Source organism: Ovis aries, chromosome 1 (assembly GCF_016772045.2).
Source record: "Ovis aries strain OAR_USU_Benz2616 breed Rambouillet chromosome 1, ARS-UI_Ramb_v3.0, whole genome shotgun sequence".
Taxonomy (NCBI): Eukaryota; Metazoa; Chordata; class Mammalia; order Artiodactyla; family Bovidae; genus Ovis; species Ovis aries.
The window spans coordinates 39,174,631-39,191,473 of NC_056054.1; the positions used below are offsets into that span (position 1 = coordinate 39,174,631).

The 16,843-nt window shown below is 45.3% G+C and overlaps 1 protein-coding gene across 2 annotated transcripts in view; it reads left to right on the plus strand.

The window, feature by feature from the left end:
* Nucleotides 1–1,613: 1,613 nt before the first annotated feature.
* ROR1 (receptor tyrosine kinase like orphan receptor 1) overlaps nucleotides 1,614–16,843 on the plus strand; it is a 457,787-nt gene continuing 442,557 nt past the window's right edge. Inside the window, exon 1 of one of the 2 annotated variants that reach the window (XM_042249177.2) lies at nucleotides 1,614–2,118. In XM_042249177.2, the coding sequence (XP_042105111.1) occupies nucleotides 2,028–2,118 (91 nt within the window). In that variant the 5' untranslated portion in view covers nucleotides 1,614–2,027. Of the gene's footprint in view, nucleotides 2,119–2,803; nucleotides 2,982–16,843 lie in introns of those variants that run through there. The other variant, XM_060410548.1, reaches the window with a different exon arrangement.

Here is a 16,843-nt window from a genome sequence, read left to right on the forward strand (position 1 = left end):
GTCCCACATGGGTTAGTCATTCACCTGCCTGAAGGCAGAGGGCCTCGAGCCTACAGTCTAGGATCTGCTGGGACATAATTTGGGTTACAAAGTCCTTGCCTTCAGGGAGGTGACTGCTCATTATAAAATCCTAAAACTAGGTTCTTAGAGTCTAATGCTGCAGCAGTGATGACTACTGACCATCATCAAGTGCTTATTATATGCCAGGCTCTGGCTAAGAGCTTTTAGGCCCATCATGGTAAAGAGACTGAGTCTTTTTTTTTTTTTTTTTTTTAATACTCTTTTATTTGTTTGGCTGCACCTAGTCTTAGCTATAACATGGGATCTTTGATGTTCCTTATGGCATGCAGGATCTTCATTGTCGATTGTGGGATCTATTAATAATTCTCTGACCAGGGATCAAACCCAGGCCCCCTGCACTGGGAATGCGGAATCTTAGCCACTGGACCACCAGGGAAATCCCAAGAGACTGAGCCTTGGCTTGACCATCCATCATCTGAGTGACTCTGGGGAAGTCTAAGTGACTTTTTTGCATTTCAGTCTCTAAAACTGTATTATGATGATAATCTATATAAAAGTGCAAAGAGACATACAAATTTGTGATGACTGTTAAGTGCCAATGGAAGATGCAGGAACAAATGCACACAAAGCACTAGGCAAAGATGTATTCAGTACGTGATTATTTATACTGTGGGTTTCTCCGTGTTCCTCTAGGCCAGCACTGGCGGGTGTCCCTTTTTGCTCTTGCATACTCATAGCCTAAAGCAGGGCTTGGAACACAGCAGGTGCTCAACACTCTAAATGATCAAAGGCCCTTTCCACAAGGTCATGAGCATTTATGCATCACAAAATTCATAGTGCTTAACTAGGAGAAATGGACAAAAACATACTGTTAGTAGGAGACTTTAATGATCCCTTTGGCCAAGCAGCTGGAGGAAAAAAAAAAAAAAGCAAAGGCACAGAAGGCCTAAGTAACATAATAAATACCAGGCCAAACTGAGATCATCACCTATCCCCAATTCTGAAGACAGAAAAACACCTTCTTTGAAGAGTCCAAGTGGACACTGACAGAAACTGACTACAGAGAAATCTTCAGTAAGTCTCCAAAAGGAAACGGTACCTATGACTTTGATTTCAATGCAGTGAAACTAGAAATTGAAGACAAAAATGAGAAACCATAAATCACTTTATGAGTCAAAGAGAGACTCGAAAGGGAAATTGCATGGTATCACTAATGTTCTATTACCCAGGGTTACATAGCTAACAGAGGAAAAAGCTGAGATCGCTACTATCTGGGACTCCTAAGTCATTCAGCTACAGGTTTGCGAGCCAGATAAACTTCCCTGAGCCTCGGTTTCCCTTTCTGTCAAGTGGCCCCGAGGTCCTCCCCCCCCCACCCCCCGCCCCCGCTGCTCAATTCGGGCTGCAGGTTTGAGGTGTCGTGGGGGAGGGGAGGTGGGCTTGCTGGAGGCGCGGGAACAACAACTCTCGGGACGTCCGGAGGGTGCGGGTGTTGAAAGGCGGCAGCAGAGGGCGCTGGGTCGCCGGCCTGGGTCCGCCTCTGCCATTGGTCGGGGCCCAGGCGCTGGGCTGGAGAGTTGGTGGAAAGTGACAAGTTGAGGGAGGCTGAGTGCAAGAGAGCCAGCGCGCAGAGCGGGAGGAGCCGCCGCGGCCGCCACGGAGGGAGCCCCGGGACGGCAGCCCCCGGGCGTAGGGCGCGCTGTTTTCAGAGTACGCGCGGGCGAGACTCGCCCTCCGCGAGTGCGACCCCGACAACCCGCGACTGAACTGACTGTCCGGCCGCGGCGAGGCTGCAGCCAGAGGGCTGGGGAGGGACCGCGCTTACGGGGTCCTGAGCGGCCGGGCGAAAGCGAAGGAGCAGGTTAGACGGACAAAGAACTTCGCAGACGCCCCTGGCATCCTGCAGGGTGAGCGACCGGGACGAGGTGGCTGGGACCCCGGGCAGAACCCGTGGATGTTCTGCGCGCGGCCTGAGAGCCGCCGCCGCCGCCGCCGCGAGAGGAGGAATGCACCGGCCGCGCCGCCGCGGGGCGCGCCCGCCGCTCCTGGCGCTGTTGGCCGCGCTGCTGCTGGCGGCGCGCGGGGCCACTGCCCAAGGTAAGAGGCGCATCCGCCAGTTTGAGGGCCCGTTCGGCCCCGGCCAACTTCCAGCCGGTTCGTCCGGCACTGGGTAGACGGGAAGCTCCGCGCGCGCCTCGGGGGGCGGCCGGCGTCCCATAGGGTGACTCTCCAGCGCGACCCCAGGCGCCGGGGAGACAGGCGAGGATTCACCCGCGAACCTCGATGCGGGGCGGAGGTGCGCCCGGGACTTTTTTCCCTGCGCCCAGCCTCAGTTGTCAGTGCTGACAGGAAGCGTGGAGGAGCTGGGGTTCGTAGGGCGGGATGCTTTTCGTCTCCCCGTCTCTCGTTGGACCCCTAAATGCGCTTCAACTTTGTTCAAGTCCATCCTGCTCCCAAATCGCAGCGGTCCTGGAGAGCGTGGTCCAGAAGGGAGTTTGTATTCTCAGGGGTGCCTGCGAGAGTCTGTGTCGTCCGCAGACCGACCCAAACAAAAGCTCTGTCCTCCTGGGGCTCGGGCGGCCTCGCCTCTCCACGGTGCCCGATTCGCCGGGCTTCTGGAGGGTCACGATGGAGGCCACAACGTGTGCCCTGCCGGCGCCGCCACTTTGTGCAAAATGTGCTGTCAGAGGCGGCCTGCCGCTCCTAGGTGCACGTGTGTGTGTGTGTGTGTGTGTGTGTGTGTGTGTGTGTTATGAACAAGAGGGGAAAAGCCAGCTAATGCATACTTGATGTTGGTAATCTCCAAAGACAATCGCAACAGTTAGAGAAAGACTTTACCGAAAGCTCCGGCGTCTTAGTTCGCTGCGGGAAGCTGGGATCCTTGCTGAGTCTGAGCCGGTACACAATGAGAGGGAAGAGCCGGGCTGCGCCTGTGGAGACAACCGATTCATTCTTTGGAGGTTGGAGGGGGAAAGTTGATTAAAGTCTCCAGGGTCTTGGGCCTCACTTTTAACATGCATCCCTTGAGGGAGTGCTGGAGCCCCTGAATTCTTCCCTCCCTTCCTCCCAGCCCCAACCTATGCTCTTTTATCATGCATCTTTCATTTTTAAGTTAACGCTGTGCTTTTAGGGAGAAAAGAGGCTCTGGGCTATTTAGCAGTTGAGGGGAAGAGATCTGTTCCCTACATGGACTATGGCTGCAGAATTAGTTTGGACTAAAATCTAGCTAATATTTTTTCGTAGTAGAAAAACAATCTGGAAGGAAGTTTTGTGTGAATTTTGATTTCTTGGAGATGACTTTGGGGAAGTGGGAACCACATTTTCCGAAGATGATTCTGAAACTGATCCTATAGTGTGGTTGTGCTAATCTGGAGACTCCTCCGGGGTAAATACAGCTCCTAATTGTAATTAAGATGTACATCAGCAGGGAGTGCACCTTCCTGATGAAAAATCCTAATGAAATGTAAACAGCCTGGTCACATGGATGTTTGCTTCCTTGATGCCAAACATCTGGTTCCATGCCACACACCTGGGTGAAAAGTAAAAAATGGGCCATACTGCCTACAACATTGTAAACAGTCCTGATGTCAGGGGGAATTGAGGTGGAGATAACCAGGGTGATTCTAGCAAAGGCAAGGCTTCTAGTTTGGGGCCTTGACAATTTCAGTTATATCCTCTGTCTACTCCTTTCCTTCTGTATAACCTTTCAGCAATTGATACTTTTAGATCATGGGGAAGGGGAAGAACCAAGGAGAGGACATGGGGTACCTTTCCTTCTTAATCTACCTTTAAGTAAATGTCCAGACAATCATTTTGTAATCATTGTAGACAATTGTAATGTAGCCACTGTAATCATTGTAACAAAATTGTAAGACAATTTTATAAACAGTCACCCAAATTCTATCTTAACTGTCTGCAAGCTTAAAAAACTTAAAATTTCTCACAAATTTATTGTTTCTTTCTCTAAAAAGTATAAAAGTTGCCACTTCTTAGGTCCCATTTCTGTGGAACCTCGATGTGTGTGAATTAAAATTTTCTTTTTCTCCCATTAAAATTTATCTTTTTTTTAAAAAAAACAGTACTGCCTATCCTGAGCTCTTCAGTTATGAGCTAAAATCCGTTATTACTGTCTTATTTATTGTCTAATAAACCCCTTTCCATTTCTGTGAATGCTTGATCTTTTCTCTGGGGACAGATCTACTGGAACTCAGATTTACTCTTGTCTGATCCAAGATTCTCAAGGTAACTCAGCCAGAGGCTTAGGAAATCAGCCTAAAGGGAAATATGTTTCATTTATTTATTTTAAAAAATGCTCAGCATTTCTCCCATCACTTCTCTCTTTTGTTAGCCAGAAGTGCAAACCTTTACATTTATTTTTTTCTGTCTGTTCTTTGTTTTCTCCCCATGGACCTCTTACCAATCCAGAGCTAAAACTCTCTAAGAAACTGAAGCCTTGATAATTGTACCCAGAGTTCAGAGCATTTAGAACCCACTCTAGCCTCTCAGAGTCTTATAGATTCTGTGGTTTGGCTGCTTGGAGTCAGAGGGTGGTGGCCTGCTACTGTTTGCTGTCATTTCGTAAACTTTCCAAAGCTGTTTTAGTAGGTGGCTGTTCTGTCTGCTTCTAGAATCAGAGTCTCTCGAGGGCAATGAGACTGTTAGCTTGCTAGTGAAAACACCCGGGACCAAGCTATTCAGCCCCATCATTATTGGAGACACCTGAAGATCTCCCTGGGGGAGCCACATTGCGGCCTAGTTGACAAACGGTGTGGTCCCACTGCCTCTGGCAGTGTGTCGGGAATATTTAATTTCTAATATCAATTCTGTTTCCTTATGGCTGTATTGCTATTCTGATACCTGGGATTATCTTCCTGATATTTGGTTAGGAGTCCTTTTACAGACTAAACTTTGGTCTGTATTTTCTTCTCCATCTCCTACATGGTGAGCATAGGCCTCAAATTAGACTTGAAAGTTTCTAAATGGTGTGTCACTTGCATCCATTAGTGTCCAAATTGGCTGTGGTTTGGTGGTGACCACATACCCTATTTAAAATATTTCTGAAAATTTTACCCAGCATCCTATGGAGAATGGAGGGCTTTGTAGACTATATGTATATATATGTGTGTGCTCAGTTACTCAGTCGTGTCCAACTCATTGCAACCCCATGGACTGTAGCCTGCCAGGCTCCGCTGTCCAGGGGTTTTTCTAGGCATGAATACTAGAGTGGGTAGCCATTTCCTTCTCCATGGCATCTTTCGGACCCAGGGATTGAACTCATGTCTCCTGCGTCTCCTGCATTGGCAGGCGATTCTTTACCACTTAGCCACCTGGAATAGCCACCTGTGTATATATAAATACATATATATTTACATACATACATGTATATCTATATAAATGACGTATATACGTATATAGTAAGGGTGGGCCATAGATTTTTGTTGAATGAATGGAGAATAATTTCCTTGGGCATATGTAAAGTTGTATAATTTTAAAGTGGTATAATTTGCTTTTCCTAGTAAAAATGCAATATGGCATATTTTCAAGGATTTTTCCTTTTCTTTTCTCGTCTTCTAATATGAGAGTGTAGTAGAACTTAACGGTGTGGCTTAGTAGTTATGAGCACAGGTGTTGGAGTTAACAGACCCAGAATGGGTTTGAATCTTTTCTCTTATACTTACTGGGTATGGGGATTAGTTTTTCTGAGCCCTACCTGAGTGTATGAGATCTAAGTGAAACCATGTAAGGCAAATACTGGAGAAGGGCACCCAGACTAGAGGGTCTTCAATTGGGGTACCTGAAATTAAGGCTATGCAAACCCCCAGAAATAATACACAAAATTTAATGTGAATTTTTATGGTTGTATGTTTCTAGCTATAATCTGACTTTTAAAGAAAACTATAACCCCCCAAAGATAGGAGCGTTGATTTGGAGTGTTTGATGTCTGGGGCAATGAGTTGCCTTCCTGGGTATGTTGCAAGGGATTGCCGGGTGATGGGGGCCCCTGGGCATTAGCCCACATCTGTACAATCTATGGGGCCTCTATCTCGTCTCACTTTCCTCTTTCTCTCCCACCAGGCCGGCTGTTATTGGGCCTGAGAGAAGCTGATGAGTGGTGCCAAATCCTTTGACCTCAACTAGGAATGTATTTCCCTGAACCCAAGCATTCCGAGATGCCTCTGTTTATACAATTTATTTAACAAACACTTGCATAATCCTTACAATAGACCAGTCACCATTCTAAGCATTTTGCAAGTATTAACTCACTGAATCCTCACAACAGCCCCATGAGGAAGGTAGTGTAATCAGCTCATTTTGATTTAGGCATAGAGAGGTTAAATTGCTTTGTTAAGGTCACATGGCTAGGAAATGGCCTTGCTGGCCTTACAGACCCTAAGAGTTCATGCTCTTATCTAACTGCTGTCTTAAAATTTACACTCCTTTTATGTTATGTAGTTGCCAAAGGGGCCATTCCCCTAAGTATTCTGAGAGTAGCAAAGGAACATTTTTTTTAGCCGTATCTAGGAGTTATAAGAAATGATTGTACTTGTGCCTGGCTCTTTACAACCCCCATGTGCTGTAGCCCACCAGGCTCCTCTGCCCATGGTATTCTCCAGGCAAGAATACTGGAGGGGGTTGACATTTGTTCCTCTGGGGATCTTCCTGACCCAGGGATCAAACCCATGTCTCCTGTGTCTCCTGCATTGCAGGCAGATTCTTTACCCGCTGAGCCATCAGAGAAGCCCATAAGAAATGATTGGAGACAGCCAATTTCAGTTTTCCTTCCTGTGCTGGAGTTCCCCAAGCCAGACCTGCTGTAATTCAGAGATAGACCGGAAGGGCCTCAGATGGTCTGTACCTCTGATCAAGAGGAATTATATCATTGTAATGAACTGCAACTTGGATGCGGTTTGAGGAGTGTGTCTGGCAGTTCCTTCCAACCAGCGATGAGATGTATTTTGATGAAGTGCCTGTATTTGCATCGTGGTGTACAACTTGGGGTGTAGGCTGAACAGGGGTGATTTATTAGAATGTTCTCTGGTGGGAGAGCTGGCTTGCCGGCTCCAAGTTCCCGAAGTGAATCAGACCCTTGCAAATCCAGCCCCAGCTGGGAAACACTCAAGTCTCCGAGGTCTCTTTCTTGACACAAGAGCCTCAGCCTGGCCTTACCTAATCCCCGAGGTGTGTCAGGAGAGACTGTGCTGTAGACAGACGAAGAGAAAGGAATAGCCTTCTTTGAGTCTGAGAAATTTCTCTGGAGTTTAAGTGGGCGGTGGGGGGAGGATAATGGGGTGGGGGGGGGAACTCTTCGAAATCCGTAACTAAATGCAGCTGCTTGTTACACGGAGCCTGACTTGCATGCCAGGAATATCTAAAAAGCTAACGAATACAAAATAAAAATAAACAGCAGTAAAAAGGCTCTCTCTTTGTTGCAGTAAGCTTGGTTGGGGTTTTCAGTTTGTTTAGGAATGGTATAATTGTGGCATCCACTTTATTTTGGTAAAGCAGTGAAACGTGGATTGATGTTATGTCATGGGGTGCTACTACCGCCTGAGCTTTTTCCTTCACACCTCCCACTCAGATCGCCCAGGCACGGACAGCCACAGGGCCTGAGGCTCAAACTGGTGCCCCTGAGTGAATTACATTGAAAGAGGGCAGATAATTTAATGGGATAATGTTGGCAGGGCCAGCAAATTTCACACCCCATCTCTCACTAATAGAAAGGCAGTAGAAGGCTACAATATCCTCAGATGAAAAGGTTGTATAAAAAGGTTCTGCTTAACAGTAACTGTCTGACCATAAATAAGGTTCTGTAGAGTTTTGATCCAAAAGCTGTTATTAAATACTGATAAGCCAAGCCTCATAATGTTTGGCCTCCTTACATTTCCTTTTTTTTTCTTTTCCTTCTCTTCATAGAACCATAGATTTCTCTTTTAAGAGGGGGAAGGGACCTAAAGATCAACCAGTCCAAACTGTTTATTTTTTCAAGTATTTCTATACAGAAAGGACCTTCTTTTATAGCCATTTAAAGAGGTGGTGTGGAGTAACAGAAACGGAATGGGGTTGGAACGTGAGAGACTAGGGTTTGAATTGGGGCTTTGCTGCTTGCTGGCTCTGTGACCTTGGGCAAAATTCTTTGACCTTCTGAGTCTCTGTTTCTTTCTCTGCAAAATGGGGATAACAGTAATATCCACCTTGTAGGGTTTCTGTGAGCATTAGAGGAGATAATTGATACAAAGCCTAGTAAACCTGTGTTAGCTGCTATTATTAGCAGCGGCTTGCTGGAGAATCAGAACAAGTGGTTCCAAAACAATGATCGTTATGCTGTGAGATAAACCAAGACTCAGCAGCCGTTTTTACAAGATGGTAGAACTCTTGAATGTTCAGTTTTATAGAGAGCATGTAGATACTCTAGATGTGAGCAGTCCCACACTAGTGCTGGCGATCCCGGAGGAGATGCCACAGGGCAGCTTCGCAAAGCCTTAAAACAAAGACTTTTTTCAGAACAGTGAGCTCTTTGGGGAAGAGCAAGCCCTCCCTGGTGCTTGGTGTAATTCCAGAATCCTGCAGTGGGGGATGTTACATTTCAGGGCCCTCTACTTGTAATCTGACCTTTTTTAGCTCCAATATCCAAATAATCTTGCTGAGCACAACTTGAAAGAGAAGGATAATGGCCAGAGGAAAGAATCCTGAGGTGCTCTGTTAGCCATTTAAAATTTCTGAGTACGAGAAAAAGAAGTTCACGTTTCCCAAAGAGAAAAGAGCAGTGAAATGTATGGGAAGGGGGAGGGGAGATAAAAGGATTTCTAAAGATTCACACCGGGTTTGTGTGTTTTACTTGAATTTTTCAGCAGTAAAGCGCTGGTCATTCAGTGCATTTCAGTTAACATTCGTTATGTATTTATTATATGCAAGATACAGTGTTAGTGCTCAGGGATAAAACCTTATCCCTGCTCTCAAGGAAAGAAGGAGGAGGGACAGTCTTACTTTATAAAGAACCTACTATGTGCTAGGCATAGTTCTTTATTGGTATTGGGTTTATATGTTCCAGCATCCCTTTGATGTTGGACTTCTGATCCCATTTCTCAGATAAGGAAGTCAAGGCTCAAATATTGTAAGCGTCTTAGCTAGCCTCATACAACTCTTAGCTGGGTTTGGCATTTGATCCTAGGTATTTTGACCCTCAAGTGTCTGCTGTTTCCATTATCCTTGAAGTGTAATTGGAGAGGCAGGGTGAATAGATACGTGCTTCCGCATGTCAACTAGCTCCCCCATTCATGAATTATAGTAACCCCCCTGCATATGAACCTTCAAGTTGCAAACTTTCAAACAATGTGCCCCTATATGCCAGCTGTTGTACTGTACTGCTGTTTTTTTCAAGATACTGTACTGCAAGATTATAAATGTTTTATTGTTTTTGTGTTTGTTTTTTATGTGCTATTTGTGTGAAAAGTACTATAAGACAGTTACAGTATAGTACTCTGTAGCCAATTGTGTTAGTTGGGTACCTAGGCTAGCTTTATTGGACTTAGGAACAAATTGGACTTATGAATGTGCTCTCAGAATGAAACTCATTTGTTGTGAAGGACTTACTATAGGAAAGAACTGTGGAAAAAGTGCTCCAGGAACATAGGGGTAGAGGATGTTAATTCTTACTCAGGGAACTGGAGGGTCAGAGGGAGAAATCCATGTCCTTCAGGGGCTTATTGTGAGGATGCAATGAGATAATATGTAGAAGATGCTCAGCATCCTGAATGCTCAGCTGTAGTTCTATAACCAGAGACAGGCCTGGTCAGGATTTATCTGCCTCAAAAGCCTGTGTGCTCATAGTTCTGCTGTGCTTCTTTTCAGCAGGTGTGTGGTTGTAGGAAGAGTAAGTGGCTGTGTAGCCCCCAGATAGCTGGGAAAACACCAAGACAGTTTCTCTGGTATCTTCCCCACCTGCCTTAATCCAGATTTTCAGATTGAGGTCTGCTTTGGGCAGGGGAGGGGATTTGCACAGGTGTGAGTTTGGAGAGAATCGGGAAGCCTAATCATGAACCATAACACTTCCGGAGCTCTGGCCAGGACCTACCATGCTCTCCATTCATTCTCTGACCGTACATTTTCCATGCACTTACTCTGAGCCAAATATTTTGCTAGTCACTAGAGATATAAATGGGAGTAAGGCTAGGTCCTTCCCTTGGAGAATTTTTCAGAAGGCAGGTCTTTGGCAGAGATTTCTAGCTAGTCATCAGATCTGTTTCATCTCTTCCTGGGCACATGGCTAGACTACATTTCTCAGGTCCCTTGCAATTGTAAGGCCATGTGACTAAATATTAGCCAATGGAAAGAGATGGAAGGCAATGAGTGTCATTTGTACACCTGACACATAAAAAGCTTTCCAGGCAGGATTGCTATGACCTTGAACGTGGGAACTCCAGTCATGTGTTAAAGATACCACAAGATGCAAATGGCTTGGAATCCACCCTTAATGACTGCCCAGTGCAAGCTACCCACCAGTCTGCACCTGTTTAGGTGAGCAAGAAATGAACTTCTGTTGCATGAAGGCTACGATGTTAGGGATTATTAGTTACAGCTGCACTTCCCTGGTAGCTCAACTGGTAATGAATCCACCGGCAATGCAGGAGGCCTGGATTCAATACCTGGGCTGGGAAGATCCCCTGGAGGAGGGCATGGCAACCCACTCTAGAATTCTTGCCTGGAAAATCCCCAGGGACAGAAGTACCTGGCGGGCTACAGTTCATGGGGTCACAAAGAGTCAGACACAACTGAGCAACTAAGCACAGCACTGCACAATGTTATCTTAAGGAACATTATTTATAGAACTAATATTTTATATCTATCTATCATACCGGGCTTCCCTGGTGTCTCAGATGGTAAAGAATATGCTTGCAATGTGGTAGACCTGGGTTTGATCCCTGGGTTGAGAAGATCCCCTGGACAACGAAATGGCTACCCACTGCAGTATTCTTGCCTGGAGAATCCCCATGAACAGAGGATCCTGGCAGGCTACAATCCCCACGCTCACAAAGAGTCGGACACGACTGAGTGGCTAAGCACAGTGTATCTATCATATGAATATAGTTGTAAACCATAGTGCACCGTGAGATGAGTTTTGTGAGTCTGAATCAGTATTTTAGAAAGGAATATAATAGGGATATATCAGAGTGCATTACGTTAATCAGATGAATATTGTTTGGGGAAACTTTAGCTTCAGTTTGGTATATGCTAATTTGGGTTATTATTGAGCTCTCATGATTAAAAGTTTGAAAGCCTGGTCTACTGGAGGCAGACAGGTCAATAGCTCTGTTCAATAGAGTATGGTGGTTATGGTAATAGTGGTGAGGTCCCAGTGCTATAGAGTCTCAGTTAAGGAAATGCCTAGGAAGCAGAGAAGGCAAAAAGGGTTAATCTTTCCAGTCAATTTGTGTTGGCGGCCTGTGGTGCAGTGTTGAAAAGGATGCTGTGGTTTCTTCCAGGGTCTCTGGGAGGGAATGCTGTGATCTGATGGCAGCGTCTGCCATGAGCTTGAGAAGAGGAGTAAAGGCTCAGACTTGGTTTGCATCTGACCCCTTAGCAAGGAGTCTGGGCTTCTTCCAGTGAATTCAACCCCTTCCCCAATTATTTATGGCATACATACGATGTCTGTCTGGAGCACCATACTCAGCACTGTGGGGATTCCAGAAGAACTGTGACTAGCCCTTGGGGAGGTTACCTTTTAGGAGCAATAAAATAGGCACTTGTGTAATAATTATGCAGCCAGGAAATACAGAGTTGGCAATTACAGATGCAGAGTGCCGAGAAGTCTTTTGGGAGGAAATGGGGTGTGATATGAGCTGGGAAGGATGGAAAGATTGAGATGGAGCGTGGAGGAGAAAAGCTGGACATTCTGCCACTGCCCTGGTCTCCAGGGACTTGCCCAGGCTGTCCAGCCTTCTTCAACTGGGCCTTCACCCTGGGATGAAGCTGATCTTCAGGGATGGAAGAGTAAGGAAGAGGAAAGAGCGCTTTGAATGGTGCCTTTATGTTTGTTTGTGTAGGAAGACAGAAGGGGAAGGGAGGAAGAAGCGGGGTTTTACTGGGAGCCTGATGACCTATTTTTCTCTATAAAAGGGCGTCCCAGAGAGTAAAAAATCCAGTACATTGCTGGGTTGCTGGTCAAAAGTATCCTGTATCTTACTGCCTCTGCTGCAGCAGTTTTGTTTTGTAATGAAGGCTTTTAAACCCTAGTCTACCTCTTGTCTGTGTGATAAACATCATACTAGTAGACTAATACACATCAAACATCCTGTGTACCAAGAGCTATTTTAAGTTCTTTGAGTATTTTAACTTGTATTGTCTTCAGGGCAACTCAGTGAGGTAGGCAGTAATTATTAGCTCCATTTTCCAGATGAGAAAACTGAGGTATAGAGAAGGTAAGTAATTTGATCAAGATCAAATAGCAAGTTAAGTGGGAGAGCCAGGATTTGAAAATAGTTATCCTGAGTCTGGGGCTTGGTCCTTGATCATTATGTCAATTTGCACAGCCAAATAGCTGAGTCAAAATAATTATAATTGAATCTTCCATGTGTATAGGGCTTTGCAGCTTACGAAACTATTTCCTATATATTACCATTAATTTTTCAAATAATCTAATAAAACAAGATTTCTTTCTTTAGCTTTCTATCTTTCTCTCTCTCCCTTTTAACATTAGGCCTATAAGGTTGGCACCTCACCTAAGGTCGCTACAGCTGGTAGAGTCTGTCTGAAACCCAGGCTCTTTAACTTTGGGCTTTTAGTGGTTTATGCCCTAAGTAACTGGGGGAATTTCTTGGCAGTCCTAGTGGTTAGGATTCTGAGCTTTTACTGCCAAGGGCTCAAGTTTGATCTCTGGTAGGGGAACTAGAGAGCCGCATGGTGTGACCAAAAATTAAGAGACTGGAGTCTGTGACTCTATGAGTCTGATGTTGGTCTATTGTCACTGCAGTTTCATCAGTAAATGAATTTGCCTGATTCTCCGCAAATCCACTGTTCATTTTGGAAACGATTGTGAGTCATTTGTAGGTGGAGCCTTGAGCTAAGATCCCTGTAATTTAAGAAAGTTCACTTGCAAATAGACTGAGAGAAGTTACTTAAAAAGAAGTTTCCTAAGTGGTTGGCGATTGCAGCGTGCAGTGGAGCCAGTAACAGAAGGGATTTGGCATCAAAGGGTCTTGTGAAACTAGGCTCAGCACTTTTCTGCCAGGTCAGCAAATGACTTGACCTCCCGGAGACTCAACTTCCTCACCTATAATATGGGAAGCATAAGGGTGCCCACTTGCACAGGGTGGGGAGGACCCCCGGAAGTGCACATACAGTGCCTGGGTGGTGTTTAGTATGTGTTTGCAGTTACTCCCATGAATTAAATGGAGAGAATGAGGGTGCACTGCCTCCTTTGAGATTTTCCCAGGATGTGATAGAGCAAAACTTCTAAACCTCAGAACCTTTCTTTTATAATATAACCATCTCTGGGGCAGACCTTCCTAGCACCTAGAACTTTTAGGTTATAGCTATATAAATATTACTCAAGGACAGGGACTTTCTTAAGCCTTGTGAAGGTTGAACATCCTAAGGTAAGAACAGATCCTGTTGCCTGAAATCCTAAAGTTCCTGGAAAGGCTCTTATCTGTTCTTGCAGGGAAACTGACATCGTTTTCTGATGGGATTAGGCATCCATCAAGACAACTATTTTACTTTTTCTCCACAAGAGAGATTATTATATCCTTACCTCTTGAATTTCACACCAATGTAGTCGTAGTTTGTACAGAATTTTCATACTCCCTGCAGAGGGTTGGTTGGTTTTCTTTTCCCACCTGAATGTTCAGTGTGACGGAAGTTAGCTCTTCTCACACGGACTCCTCTGAGACCCGTGCCTTAAGAAAGTGGTGCTTAGTTCCACGGTGGCTCTTTACCCCCTCCCTGCAGAGAACTGCTGGATGTTATACAGGAACTTTTAGTTGCAAAATGTTGCCTGTTTTGAGATTAGCAGTAGGCTGATTGACAATAAGCAGCAACAATGTTTGATGATGTTCTTAATCTACTGGTGAGTTACCCTCTCTTTCTCTATGCTGCTCACAGCATGCTCTGCCCACTCACATCCGGTATCCCTGAGCCGAGGAATGGAGGGCTTTGTCTGTGGCCAGATAGTCTTCAGAGTGTCAGAACCTGCAATGGGGGCTTCCCAAGGGCCACTGATAAATGGCCTCTCTCCCCGCTACTGAGCAAGGGAGGAGCTGAGTTGAGCTGAGCGTGCTGAGTTTGTTCTCCCCAGCCGTCAGCAAGGTACCATATCCGACTGCCCTGCAAGTAGTCAGTCAAGGGGTGGAGAGAGTCCAGCACTTCCAACACTGCTTGGTTTTCCCTTCCCAAGATGAAAGTAGGGCATTGCTCCCTTACACTGGCTGCAACTTGGTTTTTTCTTTAAGGAGTACTTGTCAGATTTAATCTTTGTGTTGGGATTAAAACTATATATATGTGTGTGTGTGTATATATATATATATATATACACACACATATGTACATATAGGGATGAAATGGTCAAAATGTTTTATCAACAGCCCTCCCAGCTCTCAGCCTCAGGACTCAAGTTTAGAAAGTTTCTTAACCAGTCTGGGATGTTAGTGAAAGTAGATTGCCCCAGACTCACAGAATCAAACAGGCCAGTGGGTCTGTCTGCTAAGTGTTGATGTAGAGGAGAGAAGGACAGAAGGGACCTGGGAGCCACAGTTCCTTACACGCCAAGTGACACGTCCTGTATAAACTCCCAGGAAGTCACAGGCGATTCCATTTGGATAAATATTTGTTTAGCAACTAAAGCGGATACAGGAGAAATATATGACAGGATCCTCTTCAGTAGGAAGTTTACTGTTTTTGTTAGGCAAGATTGATATCCCCACATGGTTTGAGACTAACTCATTGAATCAGACCTCACTGTCCTGATCTTTGTGTAGAGTGGTTTCTCGGTCACGCAGCCTCTAGAATCTGTGTAGTTAACACCACCCCTCCCCACATCCGGCTCAAGTTCTTCCCTTTCTCCATCTCTCCTCCCCAAAATCCTATTCTTCAACCCCTGATGCTCCCATACTCAGGAATTCACTTTTCTGTCTGTCTTTCCCCAGTGCTCTCATATTCAGCCAGCGTTCCCACACAGCTCTCCTAAGTCATGCTCATTTATTCCGAGTTAGCCCAAACCTCCATGTTAATGGTGTAATAATAGTCACTATCATTTATTGAGCATCTACTATGGGGTGACACAGTTGGCAAGGCATTTTGTATTTTGTAGTGGAATCCTATTGTTTCGTCTTTACAAAAGTGTTGCCCTGCATTAAGCTTCCTCCTTCTGCCCCCTTTATCTGCTGGGAAAAGAAACTGCTTTTGCCCACTCTCCAGCCTTGTTATGGGGAGACTGCCAGTCATAACCCTGCCCCCAGCCTCACTATGATGGGCTAATTATAGGCCATTCTGGGATATAGGGGCAGCCACTATAGGGCAGGAAAGCTGAGAGATGCCCTTGGCCATGTCTCTGCTCCAGAAAGAAGCTGGTGTGTAGGAGAGAATGACTTTGATCTCTGGAGGGGGTACTACTGAGAGGTATGGCAAGGATCCAGTCTCTCCTCCATCTCTCCCCAGTTTCTGTTCAGAGCCCATAGACTCTGCTCTGGGGGAGGCTATTGTGTCCTGACCATGCACATATCATATCTCACTAATTCTTACAACAAAATGAAGTGGTATTGTTTTCTTAACCTAAAAGAAAAGTGGTTTGAATGCTTTTTTCCTCATGAGAAATTATGTCCACTAAATACAAAAGCAGAAATGCAATGTGAAGACAAAATTCCCCATACTCGTATCCCTCAGAGATAGCTTCTGATAGTGTTTTCCATACATGTATATTCATAAAAGGAGGTCAGTCTTTTTATTCCCAAGAGAAAACAGAGGTGTTAAAGAACTTCCCCATTGTCATATAACGAGCCACTTTCCATTCTACCTACTTCTCTATGAGCAGGGAGTCAGTCTTTGTTAATTAAGAACTATCTAGTTGAGCATATTTTCCTTGATAGAGAATCACCAAATATGTGTTAAAATTCAGTGTAATTAAGTGCCTTGAGGTTGTGCACATGCAAGTTTTGTAGATCAAGGATGAGAGAGGTATGAATTGTTTGGAATTACTGGCAGGGGTTTCTAAAGGAGGTGGCATCTGAGATGGAGAGCCAATATTAATTTGTTTTCTCCAGTATGCTGTGTCTTAAGTGGTCGAGGCCAGCGGGGATGCCCACACACTTTCATCTGCTGGGGTTGGGCAGCACCCAAGGCATACTGATAACCTCTGAGCATTTTTGAAAATCCACAAGGTCAAAGTGAAAGTGTGTCCATGGCAAAGGGGGCCAAAGGAAGAGATATATGGTATTCAGAAGGAAGTTCAGAGTTCTTGGGGCAATAGGAAAGTAAGACCTAAAGACTGACCTAAAGCAATGAAGTGGGGAAGGGGAAGAGTGGAGGCATCGCCAAACTGTGATCAGGGAGGCTCTGATGGAACTTTCAGGCAGGTCTTCCCAGTCTGGGTGCTGCCCCATCTGATGTCTTACCTTTGTATGCAGTGACTTTTCCATGGCTGTTTCCTCCCATGGGGACATCGTTCCCCAGCCTGTCGGCTCCCAGTCCTTTGGTTTGACTTAAATGTCACTTCCCTGACTGGCCAGACTAGGTTGGATTCCCACCTACTGGCTTTCACAGCACCCTGTATTTAAAAATACTCACGATTATGATTTGTAATTAAATATTAATTTGTGCAGACTTCCTAGGTGGT